Source organism: Magnolia sinica, chromosome 18 (assembly GCF_029962835.1).
Source record: "Magnolia sinica isolate HGM2019 chromosome 18, MsV1, whole genome shotgun sequence".
Lineage (NCBI taxonomy): Eukaryota > Viridiplantae > Streptophyta > Magnoliopsida > Magnoliales > Magnoliaceae > Magnolia > Magnolia sinica.
The window spans coordinates 33,786,012-33,810,739 of NC_080590.1; the positions used below are offsets into that span (position 1 = coordinate 33,786,012).

Below are 24,728 nucleotides of genomic sequence, written 5' to 3' on the forward strand. Positions count from 1 at the left end.
ATTTTTTACACAGGCACACAGAAACCGCCACCCACTCACGCCGAGGTGGGATTTCACCACCCATGGGTAATCGAACCCTAGAACTTATGAAGAGGTTGGATAAACATACGGTGCCCTTTTAAAGTTTTCAATGGCAGGACTTCAATCCCCGTTGCTTCCGCTGGTGTGTTCCACTTTAGCCTTTAAATATAATCCTTCAAAATGGATGGATAAAACGTATAAATCACGGTGGCCCCACAAATCCCCCGAAAGGATCGTCCGTTTCTAGCTACGTACTAGTGAGGGTAATACCGGATCCGTGCCCGCCTTCAACACGGAAACAGACCCCCTGCAAGAGACATGTTGGAGGGAAAAAAAGGCAGTATATTAACCTTCGGTACTGCTGCTGTATTTAATAATTTGTCCAGATAACAAAAATAATAATCTACGGTGTTCGACCCGGAGTCATGAAAACCGTCCGCTCTGTCCGAACCATACATCTGGCACACGTGAAGGACGTTGATCGTTCCACATAGGATCTAATGAACGGCCCCGATCTCTTTAGAGTGGCAGTTGCTTTATATGTTCGCCAAACACACAACCGAGTCCGTACACGTTTTTTTTTTCCCCTTTTTCTTTTTCGGTAGAATGATTTGTCCGCCTCCGTTTCTTCCTTTCCTACTCCATGAATGCTGCCTCGCGCGCTTCGCCGAGTTACAACGTGACTTCCAAAGCATATCTCTACTGCACACGTGGCGGAAGCACACATTGATCAGGACCGTCAATTTTGTGTTCCACCGTATGGATGAGCCGTATCATAAAAATAAGAATGATTGTATTGTTTTAACCATCCGATCAGTCGGCATACAAAATAACGGTGCCCAAAGCAACGGAAAGACTCAGGCAAACACGTGAACCGAAATCGTCTCCAACACTTGTGTTAAGCAGCTCTTTAGGGTCCATCAATATGTATGTGAGAAATCCACTCCGTCCATCAGGTAATAACCGTTATTTTCGTCTTACCAACAAAATATCAGCCGCATTAACAACTCAAGTGGGCCACAACGCATGAACTTATAGAAGTTTTACTTTTTTTTTTCCTATTGATGTGTCAAACATAAGCTTTTGATAAGGATGATTTTTGATTCAATAGTCCTCATGAGTCACACCTGATGAACGGTTTTGATGAAAGATACACATTAGAGTAGTCGCACGCACAAACCTACGGTTGGGTCCAATTCCTATTGTTCCATGTGGTGTAGCACACCTGGATTGTGGATCTGGATGATTTTGGTTTTAATGTCCTAGAATCGAAGAACACACCTGATGGACGGAGGGAATTTCACGTATACAACATGGTGGGCCCGAAGAGCGCGAGTGTTTTACGCGCTGCGTGGAACAGGGTTTAACTTCGCAGTCATGACAGCAATCCTCGTTCTCATAGAAAGATGGAAGATAGAAAGGCCAAAAAAGGAAAAAAGAAAAAGTACTCCTGTATCACTGCCGCTCACGTTTTTCCGGCGTCGGCGTCGACGTCGCCGGAATCTGACACACCCCTATTCAGGTGAGCTTCTTTCACAATGCCTGGGCTCGAGTAGCCGGAACTTTCACGGGTTTAGTCGTTTTCCGATGCGTTTCAGGTCTGATGCTAAGTTGCGCCGTGCAACGGTTGGTTAGCTTAACCTACGCCCACCCGGGAATTTCATGGGGTTTTACGGTTTTCTCTCTGGAAACTGACATCTACACCCATTCTATTTAAGGAATGCACATCTCTTGTATGTTTGGTACTAAAATTGCAGAAAGGCCAGATACATCGGCTGTATCAAAAGTAACGATACAGCCATTTTTTCAAGTAACGCGCCCCATGTGTAGAATATCCTGACCGTAAAAAAATGAAAATCAATTCAATCCACTCAATGGGTGGGCCACATCAGAACTCGTAAGTTGTACTCTCAGTTGTCCGTTGATATGGACGTTCTGTCTAATTCCATTTTATTGACACGATTTTCATATCAGATAATCATCGTGGCGTGGTCCACATTTTTAACGGATAGGATATTCTACATATCTGATCCATTGGCAGCAAAAAGTAGTTGTATCGTAGGTTATGATACAGCTGCTGTATCTGATGATTTCTCTTCTTCATATGGATCATGAGAAATATGGAGTCCTGAATAGTGTCCTCATCCGCCATGTGCTGCAAGTGGGCTCCATGGCCGGGTGATCGAGACGGTTGGTCTTATCGTATCCACAGTAGATGGGGGATTTTGCTAAAATTCATCCAGATTTGACGGTCATGATGGACGTCCCCGCCCGTCCCTAGCTATGAACGGACAGGGGATCTGAGGGGCCACTGTGACTTATGGGTTTTATCCACACCCTCCATTCCATTTTTACATATATTTTAGAGTGAAAAACAAAAAATGAGGCAGTTCCAAGGCACAAGTGGACCACACAGTGGAGATTAAATACTTACCGTTGAAAATTTTTTGGGGCCTTGGAAGTTTTGGATCAAGCTGATATATTTTTTTCCCTTCATCCAGGTATATGTAACCTCATGAACAGGTTGGATGGAAATTAACCATCACGGTGGACCCTAGGAAGATTTCAACGGTGGGTGTCATTCCCACCGCTGCTTCCTGTGGTGTGGTCCACTTTAGCCTTGGATATAATTCATTTCAGCAGTTGTACCTTAACGATATAGAAAAAATGGATGAACGGTGTGGATAAAACACATACGTCACGGTGGCCCCTGAGAGCCTCTGTCCGTTCATAGCTAGGGATGGTCGGGGTTGTACGCAATCCGCGTCCGGTCAGGATATCCAATCTTTTCTCCTCGTATTAAGTGCCGTTCATGTATCTTTCTGATTAGCTTCTATTTCAGGCCACTAATTGAAGGGTTTGGTACATTTAATCTTGGAGATTTTACGAAATTCCCCGATGGCCCATCATGTTAGAAGAATTGATTATTAAACCATGGGCCCCATTTGTACTTGATCACCGAACCATCTACCCATCTGTACATAATGCATGCATCATGACATTGTTTGTGCTTTAATACGTATCATTCATATATCATTTCCTGTTTCTAGGGCTGACCTAATTTTACGAGGTCCACTAAAAAATTTTGCTGGGTTTAGTATCACATTTTAGACCCGTTTAAGGTTGAGTCTTATTGGGATCAGCAGTTCAGGTCGGGTGCATCAACTTGGGTCCAGTTAAAATTAGAACAAGCTGGGTGCCTGATGGACCTGATCTGATTTCAGCATGTCTGGGCCCCATTAAGAAAAGTCTCAGGCAATTTGGACCTGGCTTAGAGTCCGGTCTAACTGGGTTCGGGTTGGGTCCATGAGCTCGGGCCTGGTTAAAATTGGAGCCAGGTTGGGTTGGTTTGGGTCTAGTTAATTTTTATAATTTATAATACATTTAACTTCATATCAATACTTTAACAGCAAAATGAGGATTCCCAAGTGTTAGGCAAGTAAGAGTGCTCATTTATACACCATGCATGTGTCAAAGTGGCACATGCGTTTGTAATTTAATCCATCCATTGAGTGGGCTAATCACATAAATCCACTTATTTATGTGAGATGTGTTTTAAGTTATGGTGTTTAGATAATGCTTTGGCTGTGCTTTTCTATGGCACCTAACTCACATGCAACATTTCCCAAGTGTGTCGTCCTCTCCCTAGTTTTTAGGTGCCTAATGATGAATGGGTAAATTTCTCCCTCATATGGTAATGTCAAAGGTAGGCCCCACATGATGGATGGTCGAGGTAAATGATCAGGCCTTTTCTAATATAATCAATTTGTTTGAACCATCCAATTTCTAGAAGATTGATATAATAGTTAGATTACCTAAGTGAAGTTATTTGTGAAAGGATGCAATGAAGGTGAGTCCACATGATCAGTGATCCAAATCAATGTTCAGATCTTTCCTTGCATAAGCAATATGAACCATCCATTTTGCTAGAATTGATTAGATAGTTATGATCATCCAATAAGTGATTTTTGAGATGGATAGACAATCAAAGGTGAGGCCCATTGATTGGACAGTTAGGTTCATCCAATCAGAGTGATTTTTGGGATGGATGGATAATCAAAGGTGAGCACCATATGATGGATGGTCCAAACCAACTTCTAGGTTAGGATGGCTAGGATCACCTCATCGAAGTTTTTAAGGATGGTTAATCAACTTGAGCCCCACATGATTGGAACTTAACCATTGGTTGGATGAGTAGGATCATCCCAGTGAGGTGATTTTTGAGAGGGATGGGTTGTCAAAGGTGGGCTCCACTTGATGGATGGTCCAAATCAACAATTAGTCAATTTCTAGTATGTGATCGATATGGGTCATCCATTTTCCAAATCACTGGTTGGATGGTTAGGATCATCTGATTGAAGTGATTTTTTATAGTAATGGATGATCAAAGATAGGTCCCCATGATGAATGGTCCAGATCAATGGTAAGATCTTTATCAATAAGAACATCTATTTTCCTAACCTCTATCTGTTTGGTTGGGAACATCCATCGCATGATTGAAGCAATTTTTAAGAGGGATAGGCAATCGAAAGATGGCCTGACATGACGGATGTGGAGACCAATGATCAGAACATGTTTAGTATGATCAACATGGGGCCTACATTTTCCCGACCACTAATTTGATGGTTACAATGGCTATGATATCCAATCTAGTGAGTTTTAAGATGAGTGGTAATCAAAAGTGGGCCCACGTGATGGATGGTCTAGATTAATGATCCAACATTTTCTAGTATGCTCATGGATCGTCCATTTTCTCAATCGGTAGCTGGATGGTTATGATCATCCCATCCAAGTGATTTTTAAAGGGATGGGTAATCAGAGTTGGCCCTGCATGATGGATGGTCTAGATCAAATATCATACCTTTTCTAATATGATCAATATGGATAATCCATTTTCCCAACTGCTAGTCAGATGTTTAGGATAATTTGATTGAAGTGATTTATGAGAGACATAGAAACCAAATATGGCCCCTATGATGGATGTTCTAGATAAATGATTGGACCTTTTCTATCAGTGTACAACATCCATTTTCCCAACCACTAGTTGGATAGTTAGGATCATCTAACTGAAGCAATTCTGGAGAGGGATGGGCAATCAAAGTTTGGCTACTCTTAAGTATAATCAACATGGGCCATGCATTTTCCAAGCCATCAATTGAATGGTTAGGGTTGTATGATCAAAACAATTTTTGAGAGATGGCCAATCGATGGTGGGACCACATGGTGGACAGTCCATGTCAATATTCGTCGTCCATGTGTGGCCCACTTGTGAGTGTACCATTCTAATTGGGCCACTCAGGTTCATGTTGACCTCACATGTGCCTCTCTTAGCATGTTAGATCCACTATTTTATCCTTTATAACGTCTTTATAAAAGTTCCCCATTTTATCATCCAAACACAGAATCATGGATTCTTTTGAAGCAGCTTTTTAATAAAATCGTTGCCTTTCAAAAAAATAAATAAATAAAACAGAATCATGGGTTCTGTTCCAACTTTAGAATAGTCATCCAAAGCGTACTAACTGACTTCCCAGAAGTATTCTTTCTGTAACCCAACTTCAAGGATCTTGACTTCCCCTGCAACCTGACTTCTGAGCATCCAAACAAGGTGTAATACTACACGTACCTGGATGCAACTGCACGTGCCAACAAGGCACACGTACGTATGAGTCAGGCTAGCCCTTCATGCAGTGTGTCTCACAACGCATATTTCCTGGTTCGGATGTTAGGCCAGGCATTCATAAGGTGGGCCAACTGTATGTGGAATGTGGACATCTGATGGAGTTTTAGCCTTCCATCTTTTGTGGGTCCAGAAATCAGGCAGGCCACTCATCAGGCTGGCCATGTGTAGACATTGAACTGGATCGTTAATGTCTCAAACCATATATTTTTCCCTGCACACATAGCCTGCCTGATGAGTTGCCTGGCCTGATTTTTAGGCCTGGCAATATACACTATTGGAATGGCTTGGATCTTGCCGGCGCTTGTCACTTTGGCATGTCCACCTGCCTGCAGGGGCATGTGATTCCAATAGGAATAGCATACATGGGACACTCTTTTCAGTAGGGTTGCAACTATCCGATTGGGGTGGTGGTAGGACCCAAGCTTTGATTGGGTTTGAGTTGGATTTAGGTTGTTCAGGATCCGACTTTGGCGAGATAAGGAAATCGATACAGACGGACCTACTCGATGGACGGATTGGATCTCATACACATTTGTGTTGCCATATTGGTAGCGTATAAATGGGCTCCCTTATCTGCATGTGTGGGTTTAGACCTCATTCAATTGTTAAATAACATACATACATACATACATGCTTGCATGCATCCATACATAAATACACACATACATGACCTGACCTGATTTAATTGACTTGTACTGGTGTAAGTACTTGACTGGACCGTATTCTTAACTCGGCTCCAAGATGATGGACCACTAAACCCTTTAGCTCATTGTTTTGTACTGATCAGAACTGCTTTGGTTGTTCTTTCTTCATCTAATCAATGTATATTTGTTGGACTCAAATGTCTCAAAACCTGGACAAGACAAGCTGGTTGGCCTGTTTGGACTGGAATGGGTGGCTTTACAACCTGGCCACCGTAGGACTTGTTTTTGGATTGGACCGCTTGGGTCACATGTACTTTCTGGTCCACCTAATGAACTGTTCGACGTGGACGGTTTGGACTGGACTGCCAATTGGACAGAACCAGAATTTGAAAACACTGCTGAGAATACATCCAACACGTATTCTAATCTCAGTCTCTCCTCTCCTTCATCCCTACTCTCATTTTCTATTAATTTCAGTCGATTACAGCTTTGCGGTTGAATAGATCTAAAACATTGAAGCATAGTCTGCATGATTGGTTTTGTACAAGTGGCTGTTTGGATGTGCATTGGCACTAATGCATTGTTGTTTTACATACCTTTCAGTGGGATGCTTTTGATATGACATGATTGCTGATTATGGTGCTAAGCTTTGGAAACCTCAATCTAGCTTGCTAAATAGCCATGACAAAGAAACACCAAGCTCGCCCCAAACATCCGATCACTGCACATCGTAAGCATTCAAAATCTATATTATAGATGTAGAGTAGTTGAAATTTAAACACTAAATGACAATGATGTTAGAAAATCAGCAAGCGGATTCTAAGCTCTATTATCTTGATAGAAAACTCGAGTTGAATTACTCGAATAAGCTTTCTTTCACATTGTAGGGAGAGGCCACAGATAGACTCAAGAAAAATTAAAAATCAAGAGACTCGGGTGAATAGACTTCAATGAAGACCACTTAGAGCCTAAGTTCTGAGTTATCATGGGTGAGAATTTGGGATTTGGACGGTCTGTGTGTTGATTTCAGCATTTCCAAAGATCATTGATCTAGTAACCTGGCTGTGCAATGGGCCATCCTAATCATAGTTCTAAAACTCGGTGGGTTGACTGGAAGCTCTGCCAAGTCGACTCGTCTAGATTTTGAGCCGAGTTCTAGTAAACTCAATCGTGAGCATGATTTTGTCTGGACTTGACAGGACTCGCCGTATCTACCCGAAAACTCAGTCGACCAGATACGACTCATCGTATCTCGGACCGAGTCACTCGCTTAGTCAACTTTTTATTTTTGCTAAAACAACATGTCACCACCATGATTCGATCACCAGATGTATAGGCATCAGGCAAATTCACCTAACCAGCAACCATGAGCTATAGTTTTGTTTGAGTTTGGCAATTCTATCCACCTTATATCTTTTTAAATATTTATAACCACTATATATTTTATATTTTAGCTATTAAATAATATAGAGCTGCATCAAGGAAAGACTCAGTTGAGTCTTCAGGTCAACCGGGCCTGGTTAGACATCAAGCCTAGTCAAGTTTTCGGTTTTTCGAACTATGATCCTAATATCTCCTTGTCAGATTATCCTAGCCATCAGCCGAGACTGGATATTAGCTACAGCGGTCCACTTCTTTACTCTGGCCAACTGGATGCTTAAGATCATTTGATGAGGGAGATTTTTGGGGTATCTTGTATCCACTGCTGGCAACAATATGAATACTTTGGATCACCTAGGCGGACCCTGCATGCAGAATTTGTTGGGTGGAGAAAATGGTCGACCAAGCATCCTAAATTTCCTCTTCCCAAATGCATGTTTTGATTTGTTTGTTATCCTAATTTCGCATTTTTCTCATTTTAGTGTTATTTTGCAGCATTTGAGGCATTTCTTCATGGCTCTTGGTGGAAGATTAAGCATGTGAAAATCAAAGGAGGGAGTATTATTGTGCAATACGAACACCATGGACTTGTGGTAGAGGAGAAAGTCACTATCAGCCACCTTCGAATATGTTCAAGAAAAGCAAGTGTGTCTGATTGCAGATGCTTCTTGAGGTTCGGTATGGATGTGTGTGTATTTTCAGCCTATCCAAATGCAGTAAGTTCAGATGAAGAAAATTTACAAACAGTATTTTACTAGTTTCATCGACTTTGGTGCAGAATAATTTGAACTTTTAGGGTGTGTTTGGATGTTCAGTTCAACCCAATTGGTTCAGTTCACTATAAAGAAAAACTGCCAAAGTAAGGTGCACCATTTTAATGTTGGATAGGCCGCATACCTTGTATAGCTCATTTCTATACATAGATGATGTATAGCTACTTTCCATAGATAGATGATTCTGTATTTAACATTTACCTTGTGTTGATGTTGTAAAGCTCTATATATTCAACCCTTTAGGGTTGTCTCAAATACACAGAAAACCAAGGGGAATCGTTTTTCTCTTAGCCTGCATTGTTTGCTCTTTGCTTTCATGGTATCAGAGCCATATCGATCCTGATCCGACACCTCCTTCATCACCGACACCACCTCCTGCCAGATCCAGCCCCTTCTGCATCACAAAACTCTGTTCCGGACCACCTGTGCTCCCCTTCTACGCTCCTGCTGTGTCAACAGATCCGTCCGACCATTCCCAACCCCCATCCAATCATCCCCAGGCCTGTCCGATCGCACCCCAGACTCGTCCGATCACACCCCAGCCTCCTCCGTCCCTACTACGCACGCCCCTGCTGTTATGTTGCTTCATCCCTGCTGCGCACGTCTCTGTTGCTCCATCCCTGCTGTGCGTGCCCCTGTTGTTCTATTGTCTGTCACTGCTGATCTGCGCACGTCTCTGTTCTGTTGCTGCTGTTCTGTTGCCTGTCATTGCTGATTTGTTGCTGTTCTGTTGCCTGTCACTGCTGATCTGCGCACGTCTCTGTTCTATTGCTGCTGATTTGTTGCTGTTTTGTTGCTTGTCATTGCAACTGGCTATCCTGCTGCAAGGTACCTTATATTGCTTCCTAACTATGGACAAAGAATCCTGTACAGAGGCCTCACGATGTAGTTTCGATGGTACCAACTACAATCTATGGGCCATCCACTTTCAGAGTTTTCTCAAGGGTTGTGGTTTGTGGGGATTAATTGATGGATCTGTTATTGTCCCCACTTCCACAGATGCCGACAAAGTGGTTGAGTAGGAAATGAAAAATGGACTGATTATTACCTGGATTCTTGATTTGGTCGATCGGTCAATTGTTGTTGGCCTTAACGTCACATCGCACTGCTAAGGCAATGTGGAAGCATCTAAAGACTATTTATCAACAGAGTAATGCGGCTAGGTTATACCACCTAGAACAAGATCTGGTTCACCTCACTCAGGGTGACAAAAGTATTCAAATATTCTACTTTACAATGGTTACAATTTGGATAGAGATAGCTATGATGGATCTAGAATTTCCTAATGACTTTAAGATATTCCAAACAATACGCGATAGTGCGCGAGTTAGATAGTTTCTTATAAAGCCGCGTCCGGAATTTGGTTATTAATGATCTATTAGCTGAGGAACAACGACTGCAGGTCCTCTCTCAGGGACCATCTCAGGAACCATCTAACCTAGCACTCGCTGTATCCACCTCTGCCCCCAACCATGGTTCCACTCCTTTAACTTGTCACAGATGTAACAAAGTGGGACATATCATCGCTCAGTACAAAGATTGGTGCGCTTACTGTCGATGGACTGATCATGGTATTCGGGACTGCCGTTCACGTGCTTGTGCATCCTCATTTGGCCGTGGACGTGGTGGTCAAGGTCGTGGCCGTGGTCGTGCTCTTTCTGCTACTTCTGTGACTGGTTCTTCCGAGCCTTCTGTTGGCGATACTGCATCTATTATTTCTGCTGTAGGCCCTTTCTGCGGCTGGTATGTCAGGTATATCCTCATCTTCTCTATGGTTCTTCGATTCAGGTGCTTCCAATCATATGATTGATGACGTATCACATTTTCGCGGCATTCGTCCATACACTGGAAATCAAGCTATTTCTACCGCGGATGGCACTAAACTACCCATTCAGTCCGTTGTTTCTTTGACTTTCTCTCATTGTGCCCATCGCCAATTTACCCTTTGTGATGTATTTCATGTCCCTAAAGTCTCCTCAAATTTAATTTCTGTTGGTCAACTTACATCCAATAACTGCTTGGTCATATTTCTTTCGAATTGTTGTTTTGTGCAGGATCTGACAACGGAGAAGATACTTGGGAAGGGTAGGCGGCATGGATGTCTATACGTGCTAGACTTTGACTCATCCGTCACTCTAGCTCGTTATTTCTTCTCTCTTGCTTTTTCAAATATTTGTTTGACAAATAAAGTGTGGAAACTCTGGCACTTTCGCTTGGGTCATCCACATTCTGATCGTTTGATTCAGCTCTTTTCTTTTGGCTTGTTAGAGAATATTTCTCTTAATAAAAGTAATTTGGATTATTCTTGTTCTTCCTGTTGCCTTTCAAAAAGTAAGTGTATTCCTTTTCCTCTAAGTACTATGAAATCATCATCTATGTTTAAGCTAGTGCATACGGATGTCTGGAGCCCTTCACAAATTATGTCACTCTTTGGACTACGATACTATGTTATATTCATTGATGATTTCACACGTTACACCTGAATTTACTTTCTTCACTCTAAATCACAGGTTTTTGAAAAATTCCAGATATTTCACTCTATGGTGAACACTCAATTCAAGTAAAAATTCAAACTCTCCGCTTTGACTCAGGGGGAGAGTATCTCTCCACAAAATTTTGTGTTTATCTTCAGGGTCATGGGATTATTCATCAGACTACCTGTTCTGATACTAATCAACAGAATGGGGTGGCTAAACAAAAAATCGCCATATTGTTAAAACTGTTAATACCCTGATGATATCTATGAGTGTTCCTCATTCCTTCTGGACGAAAGCTATGATGTATTCAGTTTACTTGATTAACCGGATGCAAACCATAGTTCTGAACGGTAAATCTCCCTACTTTGTTCTCACCGGTTCACTTCCTACGTATTCGACATTTCATGTTTTTGGTTGTGTATGTTATGTTCATTTGGCATCACGTGAACGTAACAAACTTTTACCAAAATCAGTCAAATGTATGTACTTAGGGTTTGGAGAAACTCAGAAGGGTTTTCGTTGTTATGATCCGGTCTCTCGTCGTGTTCAGGTGTCTCGAAATGTTGTTTTTCTTGAGCATATTGTCTTTCATTCATCTGTTCCTCCTTCGCCCACACCAAACTCTCTTGGTCTTACTGTTTCTCCTGACATTCATGTTGCCTCGAGTACACTCCTTTGTCCGTTGCAGGTTTACTCACGACTACCACGTACAACTCCACCACCTACTACTCTCCCTACTGTACCTGTTACTGATCCAGATCCTACCTTGGTGCGTCGTTCCACTCGTGTACATTAACAGCCTGATCGCTTGATATACTCTGTCTGTCATGAATGCTACCCTAGATACGGTCTCTATTCCTTCTTCATATCATCAGGTAGCCACTCATGATTGTTGGAAGAAGGCTATGGCAAAAGAACTGGATGCATTGGATGATAACCATACGTGAGTCATTGTCACTCGCCTCACTGACCAACAATTGAATAGGGAGCAAATGGATTTATTCTGTAAAGCTCAAGTCTGACGGATCATTGGATCGATACAAAGCTCGGCTTGTTGCTCAATGATATAAACAGGAACACGGAATTGATTATGATGAGACATTCGCTCCTGTGGCCAAGATGAAAACTTTTCGTACTCTTATAGCAATATCATCTGTTCTTTCTTGGCCTCTCACTCAGATAGATGTGAAAAATGCTTTTCTTCATGGCGACTTCCAAGAAACAGTTTATTTGAAACCTCCTCCCGGATCTTTAATCCTTGCCGATAAGGTTTGTCGCCTCAAGAAAGCTCTATACGGCCTCAAATAGGCCCCTTGGGCATGGTTCCAACGCTTTCACGATGTCATGATGTTGTTACAAGTGTTGGCCTTACTCAAAGTGGTCATGATCCATCCTTATTCGTGCGCACCACTGATCGTGGAATTGTCATTGTTCTCGTATATGTTAACGACCTACTTCTGACTGGTAGCGATGCTACTGGTATCTCGACATTAAACAAAGTTCTGAAATCATCTTTCAAAATGAAGGACCTTGGACATCTGACATACTTTCTTGGACTTGAATTTTCATGTTCTAAATGTGGAATCTTGGTCAGCCAGCGTAAATATACCATGGATCTTCTTGCCTTGGCTCCATTGATGGATCAGAAGACAGTTCAAACTCTCTTAGAATTTCACGTTCAATATGGTCGTGACGATGGTGATCTCCTTGCGGAACCCACATTATACTGTCGTTTTGTTGGGAGTCTGTTTACTTAACAATGACTCGCCCTGATATTGTCAACGTTGTCGAAGTTGTTAGCCAGTTTGTTTCTGCTATTTAGACTCTTCATATGATCGTGGTGTTGCGCATCCTATGATACCTATGTGGAACTCTGGATCAATTACTGTTCTTCTCCTTCCCGGCCACTCTGGACCTTCGTGCTTATTCGGATGCTGACTAGGCCGGTTGTACTCTCACACGCAGATCTACCACGGGATATTATGTTTTTCTTGGCACTTCTCTCATCTCTTGGAAGTGTAAAAAGTGGGCCACTTTTTCCAAATCAAGCACGGAAGCCAAGTATTGAGCAATGTCAGCTGTTTGTAGTGAACTTGTATGGTTACGTGGAATTCTTTCTGACTTGGGCATTCATCTCCAGAATCCTACTCCACTACATATAGATAATCTGAGTGCCATTCAGATTGCCTCTAACCCGGTTTTTCATGAACGGACAAAGCATATTGAAGTTGACTGTCACTTCATCCGAGAAAAGTTTCAGTCTGGGCTCATTTCTCTTCCACATGTCGCATCCCATGATTAAATTGCTGACATTCTCACGAAGTCCCTCACTTCTGCACGTCACTCATTTATAGTTGGCAAACTATTACTTGTTGATGAACAGTATTAGTTTGAGGGAGGATGTTAGACAGGCCACATACCTTGTATAGCTCATTTCTATAGATAGATGATGTATAGCTACTTTCCATAGATAGATGATTCTATATTTAACATTTACTTTGTATTGATGTTGTAAAGCTTTATATATTCAACCCTTTAAGGTTGTCTCAAATACACAGAAAACCAAGGGGAATCGTTTTTCTCTTAGCCTGCATCGTTTGCTCTTTGCTTTCATTTAATTCACAGTAATGGTAGGTAATTCCACATATTTCAGTTGGAATTAAAAAAATAATAGTTGCAAATTGGACACCAGTCATACCCTATAGATTGATTGTGATACATGTAGAAAGAGAATGTCACATTATTACAAAGATAATCTTCTATTTGCAAAGAGATAATTACCAAAACAAATCAAATAATCAACAGATACCTAAAAGATAACTAAAGGATAATAAGTACGAGATATACATCAATATGGTGTTCATATGGAATAGACAAGACGGTGTACACCATCAATATGGTGCTCTATATGTACATACAGAGCCATGTACTCTAATAGGGGCTAGCTCCGGTTTAGTCATTTATTCTATTTTGAATTGATTTGTTGCAATTCGATTCGATTGAGCTTATAGCTTTATGCAGCTATAGTTTATGTTTGCTTCTTCTGCTCTATGTCATTAATTATTGTAGCCTTAAATCAAGGCTTTGTATATAGCACGGTCTTCCAAAGGCAATATGCATGTTAATGGTGTCTAGAGGTGTATGCATTCTCACTCATGAATTTTGTGAAGAATTTCTTTTTGCCTCAAAGTGGAGATTTTATCAACATAATTATAAGCGCCTGGGATTACCAAAAATACCCTCAAAGAAAGACGGCTATCCAGAAAATACATGCACAATGCTCCCGAGTTTTTAATTTTGTTTTTGCATATTACCCCCCTCCCTTTTTGTTGTACAGCAAAAATCCCCTTGTAGTAATCGTATTTGTAAATAACTCCCAACCCTCTTATTATTTGTGCAAACTCTCCACTAAGGTTTAATTCTTTGAAGGTTGAAGGACGATGTCAGATCTTATAGGCATTACTTTTGAATTGTTAACGTTGTAAATGATGATTTTGCCCTCTTAGTTTCATAACATGCCTCCTAACTGGAAAATGATTCATCTAGGCAACTCCAATTAGTTGGTATAAAGCTTAGATGATGATGATGATGAGTTTTATAGCATGCCTCACACTGTAAATGGCTTGCATTTTAGTCATGCCAATGTTGAGCCTATGTGGGATGTGCGCATAAGATCTGGTCATTCATCTGTGGAGCCCCACTATGTAGTTTGTATGTATATGAAATCTAGTCATTCATTTGGTGGGCAGCACCTTTTACATGTACACAATCTTGACCATCCTTTTTTTTTTTTTAAATTTTTTTTAGTTATAAAGATGGTTAGAAATAGAGTTGTACACGAGTCGAACCAAGTCGAGCTTGGCCCAGCTTGGCTCGGCTCGGCCAGCAGGCTACCCCAGCTCGAACTCGGCTCGGCTTAGTCCTCGAGCCTGACTGGGCAGCTCGGCTCAGCTCAGTCAGTAGCTCAGGCCAGCTTGAGCTGAGTTCGAGCCAAGCTCGAGCTCGATCTTTCGAACCAAGTTCGAGTTCGAGCCTACGAGCTGAGTTCGAGTTTAGGTTTTATGGGTTTTAATATATAAATAAAATAACATATATTATGATATAAATAAAATATAATTTATTTAAATATATAAATATATACAAAATATTTATACCAAGTGAACCCGATCCGAGTCGAATCGATTTGAACCGAGTCAAGTTCTGAGCCGAGTCAAGTCAAGTTCGGCCTAGCTCGGACAAGGCTTGAAATTTTTTCGAACTCAAAAAATCAGCTCGACTCGGCTCGAATCCAGTTTTGAGCTGAGTCTAGTCAAGTCGAGCGAGTTAACCGAGCTATCACGGTTCGTGTACAGCTCTAGTTAGAAATGCCTTAGCTGATTTTTGCATGTTATGTGGGCTGGACCTAATAGACAATCAATATTAACAGTTCACCAATCCAGACCATTGATACATGCTGTTGCACCCATGTGGGTGGGGGATCCTGCACAATCGGGATTATGTCTAACATCGATTTTGGCGGGCCCATGCCCTCCATGTAGGATTTACTATTCTATAGTAGTGTTTTCCTCCACATTAATGCAATTATCGGCATTAACGTAATGTGGAGAGTGTGGAGCCTACCAAAATCAAGATCAAGATTAATCCCAATTTAGTATGATCCCCTACCCAAACGGACCCTGAAATGTTTCTTCAGGTGTTTCTAGTAATGACATGTTTCTGTCAAATTTGAGCTGATGTGTTCAGGAAAATGAGAGGAAATTTAAATGTCACAATCATGACTCCATAAATAACGCATGTAAATGCCATCTTTTATAGTAGGGAGAAATGATCACGTACGGGCACTCCATATGAAGTTTCATATACAACTAGGTCTCCAACTGAGTATGTGGCCTGAAACCTAGTAGCTCCATCTAATTTTAACTCAGCTAGGCTTAGGTTGGATTTTGTAACCTGATTTAAATTTTAAACGCGCGGTTTTGTTCGGGCTGAGTCGTAACGCACCCAGCACAGCCCAAATATCATACTCAAATCTTACTCCGATCTGGAAGAGTTTTGGTTACTTACGGGTGAAATGTTCATCTATTTAGGACCAAGTTTATTATCCAAGTCCAGAAACATGGCTCAAGTTGGGTTCAAAGGGTCAGGCTTGGGTTGGAAGTTAGGTCGGGTTGGGTTCAGTTTGATTGCAACCCAAGCCAACCAGACCCAAGTTGCTCCCATATATACTACCCCACTGTTTCCCAAGTGTCATGTGTAGGACATTGGAGCCCGTGTGAAAGAGGGTTGCGCCATGGAGATTTCCAAGCATAAAAATCAGGCCAATCTTCTTTTTAGATAGGCCATGCCTGTATGTTGAGTTGGAACATTGGCTATCCATTGATTTTTCTCAGCATGGTCTGCCCGTTGTGTCGATCAGCCTCGATCCAAACACAGCCTTAGGTGAAGTTTGGGATGCACTTGTGAATAGAATTGTGGAAATTCATTTTAGTCAAAAGGGCATGACAAAAGGTTATCATTCTTATAGCATTTTACGGAGGTATTCCTCAAATTTCTGTCAACTTCCTTTGAGTTCAACATAAAAGAATGTGACTGCAATTTGGATATGAGACCCACAATTGGACTGCGAGGTAGGTAGCTACAATTTGGTTATTTCCAATTTATTGGAATTGCAATTCAATTCGATTGTGCATCCAAAAACTGCCTAAAAGCATTCACTTTGATGTTTTCTGCACACAACTTGCAGCCTTCTTGATGTACATGTTATGTGGCTCGAGCAGATGATTTAATACATATTTTCTAGAACATTTTGTTAATTGAGATTATTTTTTCTCATTTTGATTTATATATTTCCTATACAGGCATGGCATGACGCTAAAATAATTTCGATTGAGAGGAAGCCTCATGCATCTCAATGCACGTGCCAGTTTTCTGTAATCTTCTACAGATATCAAGACCAGGTTGGCATGAGAAAGCGGAAGCTTGTAGGTGGTGTTGAAAAAGTTTCAATTGATGATATTGCCATCCTTCAAAAGCTCGGCCAGAAATCTGATCAAAGCAGACGCTACCAGTGCAGCTTCTCTGAAGACTGCTCTTTTGTAGATAAAAGCAAACTGCCTGGGGGCATGTATATCTCTGAAATTTCATGGTTGCTTGTGCTATCTTCTTTGAATGGGATGGATTTTGATATAAGATCGATCGGAAGTAAGATGGAGTATCTTATTGTGAATGGTGATCATGGGCCCTCTGATGGAGGGGCCGAACAGTCAGTTAAGGATGATGATCATGCAAGTGAAGACAACAAGTGTAAAAATCAAGACGTGTTTCCTCTTGGCTCCAATGCCAATGTAAAGGTCATAACTTTCCAGAGAAACAATGGAATTTCGCAACCTATGATTGAAACTTTTGCTCCTGTGGTTCCAGCAAGTATCGTTGAGGCAGCTCCCATTCACGATCTGTTGGAAACTGACGAGATGTATGATCTTGTAGAGCTGCGACGTTCTAAACGCCGAAGGATAATGCCTGATCGTTACAACGGCTACAGCAGTCTTCCACACACAAAATGTTTCTCAGCTAGAGAGGTTACACCGAAGGGAGAGGATGTGTCACCTCAGGCTGATAAGGACATTTCAGAACAAGGAACCCATCCGAAAGAGAAACCTATTGGGGAAAACGTAGCTCAAATTAGTAAGGGCAGTTCTGATAAGAAGTTTCGAGATACCCAAGACAAGACCCAACTAAGGCAGGGAAATTCAGGTCCAGCTAACCTGCAGCAAAACCATCTTTCTGAGAATCATGAAAAGGGAACAAGGACCCGTAGAGAAAAAATGGGAGATGAAAACATCCCTAGGGAAGTCCAAGACTCTTTTCATCCTCATAATGGAAACAAGAAGAACCACATAATTCATGGGGACATTCTAGATACTAGCCATCCTACATGTAGTGAGAACACGTTGGGATTCTTCGTACGCAACAATGCTTTTTCAACCCCAAAGATGACTGAGAAATGCCCAGACAAGCTGCATGATACCAATCAGGGTGGTCGGCAGGTTGAGGTTCAAGCGAACCATGTTAACAAAACCGGCAAGAATTGTCATAAGCAACACCGAAGCAGAGGCGCTTCAAAAACAAAAACCAAGAAAACACCAGAAACAAAAGATACAGAGTTACATTCCAGACATCGTAATGTCCCAAATGCAACAGAAAGTAGAACAAAGCTGAAAAGTTCGAATACAGAAATTCAAAGAGAAAATCGGCCTTCTTTAAATAGGTCGAAGAAGAAACGTCCACATAGAAAACATCAAGGACTAACAGAATTTTCTTCTCCACATAAAAAGAGGCGTTGTTCGGAGAGGAAAAGGCATCTTGAGCCAGGTATTGAAAAGAGGTATTGTTCGGAGAGGAAAAGGCATTGTGAGCCAGGTATTGACAGGCAAAGATTCTGCAGCATGAATGAGTGGAAACAAATAATGGAGAGGCGCATGCAGAACATCAAATGCGAGACAAAGAAACAACACCCATGTGTTGTTTCTCAATGGGAAGCAAATCGAGTGGTGAATGTGTCGGATACATGGTGGGAGTTCAACTGGATGGCAGAAGTTGATGATCCCATAGAAACTTTAGAGAATGAAGATTTGTGGGAAGACATGGAAAATTCAATGGTGGCATTCAATTCCCTCAATGCTCATCAGGTATATGGCTTCCTTGAATCTTACATCAGGTTCTGATACATGCTTGAATATGTCTTGTTTATGGGTTTTTGCATGCATTACCTGTGAAAGACTAAAAACTGGAATGATTAATAAATGATTTTCTTTAGTTTCAAAGCCCATAGAGATTGTACGTGCATTTTTCATGAATTCAAAAGGGAAAATTGTAAAACTTTTTTCAATCTACCATTTAAAGGCCAAACTCACATTCCTTGGATAAAGGTTAAGATAGATGATGGTGGTGATGCTGATGCTGATGATTATGGTGATGGTGATTCTGCTGCTGCCCTCATCATGATGATGATAGGCATCCATGAAGGTGAACCTTGAGGCTTTTGCCCATTGAATGTCAATGTTGATTGGAGGACTTTTGATGCAGCAAGATCACTATCAGATCTGAAATGTATATGCAGGGCATGTGGCGGTTGGATAGAACATCATGATTGGTCCAACTTGGTAGGCCCTATTCTAGAAGAACCACATGTAGAGTCACATGTTATTAGTTTAGTCTTATTTAATTAGTGGGTTATCATCTTCATAGGATAATTGCTATCTTAATTTGGGAAGAGGTTAGTAGAACTAGGATCAGATAAGATTTTTGCGTTAGGCTAGGATTCTGGATTCCAAGCCAATGAAGCTCTATAAGTAGAAATTTGGAATTTCCTCAGTAGTTAATGATTTGAATATGGTTTTTCCCCTGCATGAGTGCATCTCTGTTTCTCAGCATGTATGTTGAAGGTAAATTGTTTGGCTCTGCTGAGCTGCTTGTGGATTTCATGTTGTTGAGGCCTTTTGGATCCACGTTGCTTGAGCCACTCACAAGGTGTTTCGAAGTTTTTTATCGTGTTTTGAATGCCGGCTCGTGCCCATGGGGCCTTTTTACTGGGCTCTCACTCACTCTTAAGGCTTTGGAGGTGTGTTGGCTCAAATCTATGATGTGTTTGATTTTGGAGTTGCCAGTGGCTAATTTTTACTTAGAATTCCATAGTTGGCTAGACCCTGCTGAATCATAAAGATCAGGAATCCAAAACTTCTTGTTCTGCAATGACTCATGCTACTAATCTCTGTCTTGGAGATTCTGAGTAAGGGACCTTGGTGACAGAGAAGGAAGGGGTTAGGCACGCTTCTCTGCCTGCACGAAGTGTGGTATCTACTTTGTGGGATGTGTGGGATTTCTAGGGGATTAACAAGCTTTAGAATAGTTTTACTGTATTTTAGTCCAATCCAAAGGGTCATAATCGTAACGTTGAAAGCTCACTGACTAGGTGCTTGACTTGGGGTAGTGGTGGACTATGCTCACTTCAGCTGGTACCGATGAGTGCTTGTTATTATATAAATAAAATAAAATAAAATGACCAAGCAATCTCAAGTTTCTGATGTGACAGGATTTGGGGAACTCGACAAGCCACAAAGCAGATGCCTAGAGAATGTCCACAGAAGTAAGAGAGTTGGGAAGGATGCAATGGTGCTAATGCAAAGATGAAGTAGGACTGGTGAGCAGGGGCTCGGCTCAAAGTTTGATGGAGATGTGAGTTAAGAGAGGAAGAAACCTGACACTCTTAATGGAAAGAGGTGATTAGAGCTCTTAATACCCACTCTACTCTGTTACTTGAGATGGATGGATGGCTTGGTTTGGTTGAAAGTAGATTTTAGATGGTGTGAAGGTAGGGATTGGTGGGATGGGTGAGCTTAAAAAATTTGGATGATTGGGTCGGTATGTATGGAAGCTAAGAGTAGAGTCAGACGGTTGGTATGGTATGGATGGAAGCTAGGGTATAAGGCTAGAAGCTTGGGCATGTGGTAGAGGATGGACGGCGTAGATAGGTATTGAAGATGATGGATGGTTTATGGATGTGATGGGTGGAATGGTTGTAGTGAATGGATGGGTGGTGATGTAGGAGAGGGATAAGTGCCTTGGGCTTTGGTCGAACGGGATTAAGGGATGGTTTGGCTAAGATAATGACTAAGGAGGGGGAGGGGAATGGCTAAGGCTTGCTAAAGGTTTGGAATGAGGGAGGTAGGGAGGGCTCTCTCCTTTTTCCCCTCGGTGTGTGAATGAAGAATGTCCCAAATGAGAGGGGGAGACCCCTTTTTATAGTTAAGAGCCAAGGTAAACTTGAGGTTTTGGGTTAGGAGATTCTAGATGGAGGTCCTTTCATTGGTTGAGGGGGGTTTGGTGCCACATAGAACCCCCTCATTGGCTCATGGGATAGTGGAGAATGTAATAAGGAAAAGGGATTGAGGGCATTTTGGGGAGATCAAGGTCAACTCTTTCCTCGATGAACCTCCCCCCAGCTCCTCCCTCTCACCTACTCCCCTCTGCAGGTTCCAGTTGTGCCAGCTGGTGGGCAGCACTCAGAGTGCCACCTTCCACATGGCACGGCTGTTATTTGCAGCAGGCATTCTGGTGGGTTCAGTTTGAGCTTTGGGTATCGGGTTTGGGTTTGAATTGGTTTCCTATAGGATTTTGGGTATGGACTTCAGCTTAGTTCTTGGGTAGGATTTGGGCTTGGTTTCCACCAGCATGTATGTATGCCAAGTGCACCACAAAGGAGTTGCCAGGAGGTAGTATTTTGTTGCAAATGCACATTGGAATGTAGCCCATTAAGAATATGACATTGTAGCCCTTTTTTCATAAATGAACAAATAAAACTTTCACACTATGATCTTCCACCTGAAAATTTTCATTTAAAGGTTCAAAAGTTGAATTTTAACATGTACTTGCAACTGTAATCCGATAAGGAGTTCACATACGGAATCCCATGAGAAAGATGGGAACAATGCATTTGCAAGGCATCCATTTTCAAACTTGTGCTAAAGATGTCTGGTTTGATATTTGTTAATAATGTTCAAAATGCTTACACTTTCATTTTGTTGTAAGATGGCAAAAACAATATCATGAATAAGACTTTTTTTTTTTTCAAAAGCCAGTTACATTTTTTATATTACAGTTTACAATTGTATGTTATTCTTGTTAGTTGTACTGATTCAGCATCATTGGGTAATTTTCAGGACTCGAGTATAGAATCCTCTGATGTGTTCAGGAAGAGTTCATGTAAAGGTGACAGGCAGCCATGCCAACATGAATACAAATTGGATGAAGAAGTCGGAATTGTATGTCTGCTATGCAATGTTGTAAAAACTGAAATAAGATACGTCTCGCCACCTTTTGTAAGTGAGCCATGAAAGACTGTTTCCTTACAAATATCGATTCGTCAATCATGTGTATTTCTCAAGTAATAAATTGTGGCAACTCATCCATGGTCTATGTGCATACATGCACACCAATAAAAAAAAAAATTGAAATCATGGGCCCTAGTGAGGATGGAGCATGAACAGAAAATCGCACTGATCATCCAATCCTAACCATCTGATTTTTTCCCCTAGGATTTGTACTGCCAACCATTTTCTTCTTAACCATTCAATCCCTGCCGCCGATCTGGCGCTTTGTATTGTCCAATCAAGATGAATTTCAGGCTACGCTCCATCTGCAATTGGGTGCATGATTTTGCACGCCTGCCAAATGGAGCGTGGATAAACTGTCATGATTTGATTCTTAGTGGCCAACACACATTGGAGTTGAATGCTGCTAACATAGATAATCCTTTTCCACAGATTATCCAATATTTCGCTCTTTTTTTTTTTTTTTTTAAACCCTTTTCTTTTTTGTCTTTGTAGTTGCAAAAAGAAGTTATGATCAGAACTGAGGATAAATGTGATGGAGTGAAGACGGAGTGGGATGGAAATTACAATACTTATGCCACTAATGCAGATCCTTTCCTCAATGCCACTTCCTTGAATGATGTCAAGTTAGAACATTACAAGAGTGTTTGGGCTCTAATACCAGACTTCAAGATGAAATTGCTTGACCACCAAAAGAAAGCATTTGAATTCCTCTGGAAAAACATTGCTGGATCTTTGAACCCAAGAGACATGGAATGCATGTCCAAGAAATGTAGTGGTTGTGTGATCTCACATTCTCCTGGAACAGGAAAAACACTGCTAGTAATCTCATTCCTCATAAGCTACTTGAAATTGTTTCCAAGAAAGCGGCCTCTCATACTTGCTCCAAAGACCACACTTTATGCATGGTACAAAGAGTTCGAGAAGTGGGATGTATCCATTCCGATTTACCAAATCCATGCAGTGAAGCACTACAGAAATGAGAAGCGGAAATGCAAAATCAAAGAATCTGTGGGGGACCTGAAGCTAAGCGAAGCAATGATGCATCTTACAGATTGCTTAGAGAAGCTATGGAAATGGCATGAACACCCAAGCATTCTCCTCATGAGCTATTCGTCTTTCTTCTACATGACGCGTGAAGACTCCAAAGTTGAGCATCGGAGATACATGGCGGGAGTCCTAAGGCAAAGCCCCGGGATTCTGATACTTGATGAGGGGCACAACCCAAGAAGCACGAAATCCAAGTTGAGGAGAGTGTTGATGGAAGTAAAGACAGATTTGAGGATTTTGCTTTCTGGAACGCTATTCCAAAACAATTTTGAAGAGTACTTCAACACCCTTTGCTTGGCGAGACCGGCCTTTATCTCCGAGATGGCAAGGGAGTTCAATCTAAGAATAACTGTCAATGGTAGCGGTGGAAGACGAAAAGGAAAGAAGATCACTAGCAGTCAAACAGAGATGCTAGCAAGAAGAACTTTTGTAGAGCAAATTGCAAGAAGTATCAACTCAAGCATAGATGAAGAGAGAAAATGGGGCCTTAGTGTTTTAAAGAAAATCACAAATGTGTTTATAGACGTCTACAATGGCGGGACCTTGGATAGACTTCCGGGCCTGCAATGCTATACTCTCCTGATGAAGTCGACGGATGTGCAAGAACGGATTCTATCGAAGTTAGATAAATTAACAACCCGTCGGTGTTGTCTTGAGTTAGAGCTGTTGATCACTGCTGGATCAATTCATCCATGGTTGATAAAAGCATTCACGTGCGCACGTAAATACTTCAGCATGGATGAGTTGGAGGAGCTCGAGAGATACAGACACGATGTCAAGAAAGGTCCGAAGATGTTGTTTGTTGTCGACCTCATGCATCAATGCATTGTCAAGCGGGAGAAGGTCTTGATATTCTGTCGTAACATCCCTCCCATCTATCTCTTTGTTGAGATATTCAAATCAGTGTTTGGGTGGCAGAAGGACAAGGAAGTGTTGGTGCTTCAAGGCGATCAGGACCTGATCACGCGGTCAAAAGTAATGGACAAGTTCAAAGAAGCTGGTGGTACATCACGAGTCCTGCTTGCATCGACAACCGCATGCGCCGAAGGCATTAGCCTCACAGCAGCTTCCCGGGTGGTTTTGCTGGACCCAGAGTGGAATCCGTCCAAGACAAAGCAAGCCATTGCTCGTGCATTCCGGCCTGGACAAGAGAGGGTGGTTTATGTGTACCGGCTGATGGCGTCAGGGACATTGGAAGAAGAGAAGTACAATAGGAATGAGCTGAAGGAGCGCCAATCGAGGATGATTTTCACAGATGGGTGTGTTGAGGATTCTTACAGGAAGACGGAAAACATCGACGACCATTTTCTGAGGGAGCTGGTAGAGGCTGATAGGAATAAGACATTTAAGATGATCATGAAGCATGAGAAGGTTTGCAGCAATGTGGGGAAAGGAAATGAAGAGCTGCGCTGATTGTATTACAATGTGGTTTCATGTATATTTTGTCTGTGTATAAATACAGTACTTAGTCTGTGTGTTTATGTTCAAAGGTGTTGTCCGTGTGCATTTCTCACTGAAAATTTTTGATGCAGTGCACTGATTTTACTATGTGTATGTAGGTGTGCATGTATTGTGAGCAGTGGTGCAACTCAAGTGGTCAGGTTGGCTTGAGGGTCAACCCAAGCCCAACCCAATCTTAAGACGACTAGCCCAAGGTCCAACCCACCCCAGGCGACCCAACCCAAGCCTGATCCAATGTGCTGAATACTCACCCTTGAAGTTTTGTCGGCTTAGAGCTCGGGTTGGTGGGTTGGGTTAATAATTAAACTAACATAAAAACAAACATCTAGCCATCAAATAAAATTATTAAA

General features: G+C 41.7%; 1 protein-coding gene across 1 annotated transcript; it reads left to right on the plus strand.

Moving 5' to 3' along the window:
* Window positions 1-1,398: 1,398 nt before the first annotated feature.
* LOC131232347 (SNF2 domain-containing protein CLASSY 2-like) lies at window positions 1,399-24,468 on the plus strand. The gene is made up of 5 exons (XM_058228581.1): window positions 1,399-1,543; window positions 8,224-8,474; window positions 16,837-18,666; window positions 21,697-21,855; window positions 22,363-24,468. Exons 1-5 carry the CDS (start codon window positions 1,399-1,401, stop codon window positions 24,328-24,330), a joined length of 4,353 nt encoding a protein of 1,450 aa, XP_058084564.1. The 3' UTR covers window positions 24,331-24,468.
* Window positions 24,469-24,728: the final 260 nt, after the last annotated feature.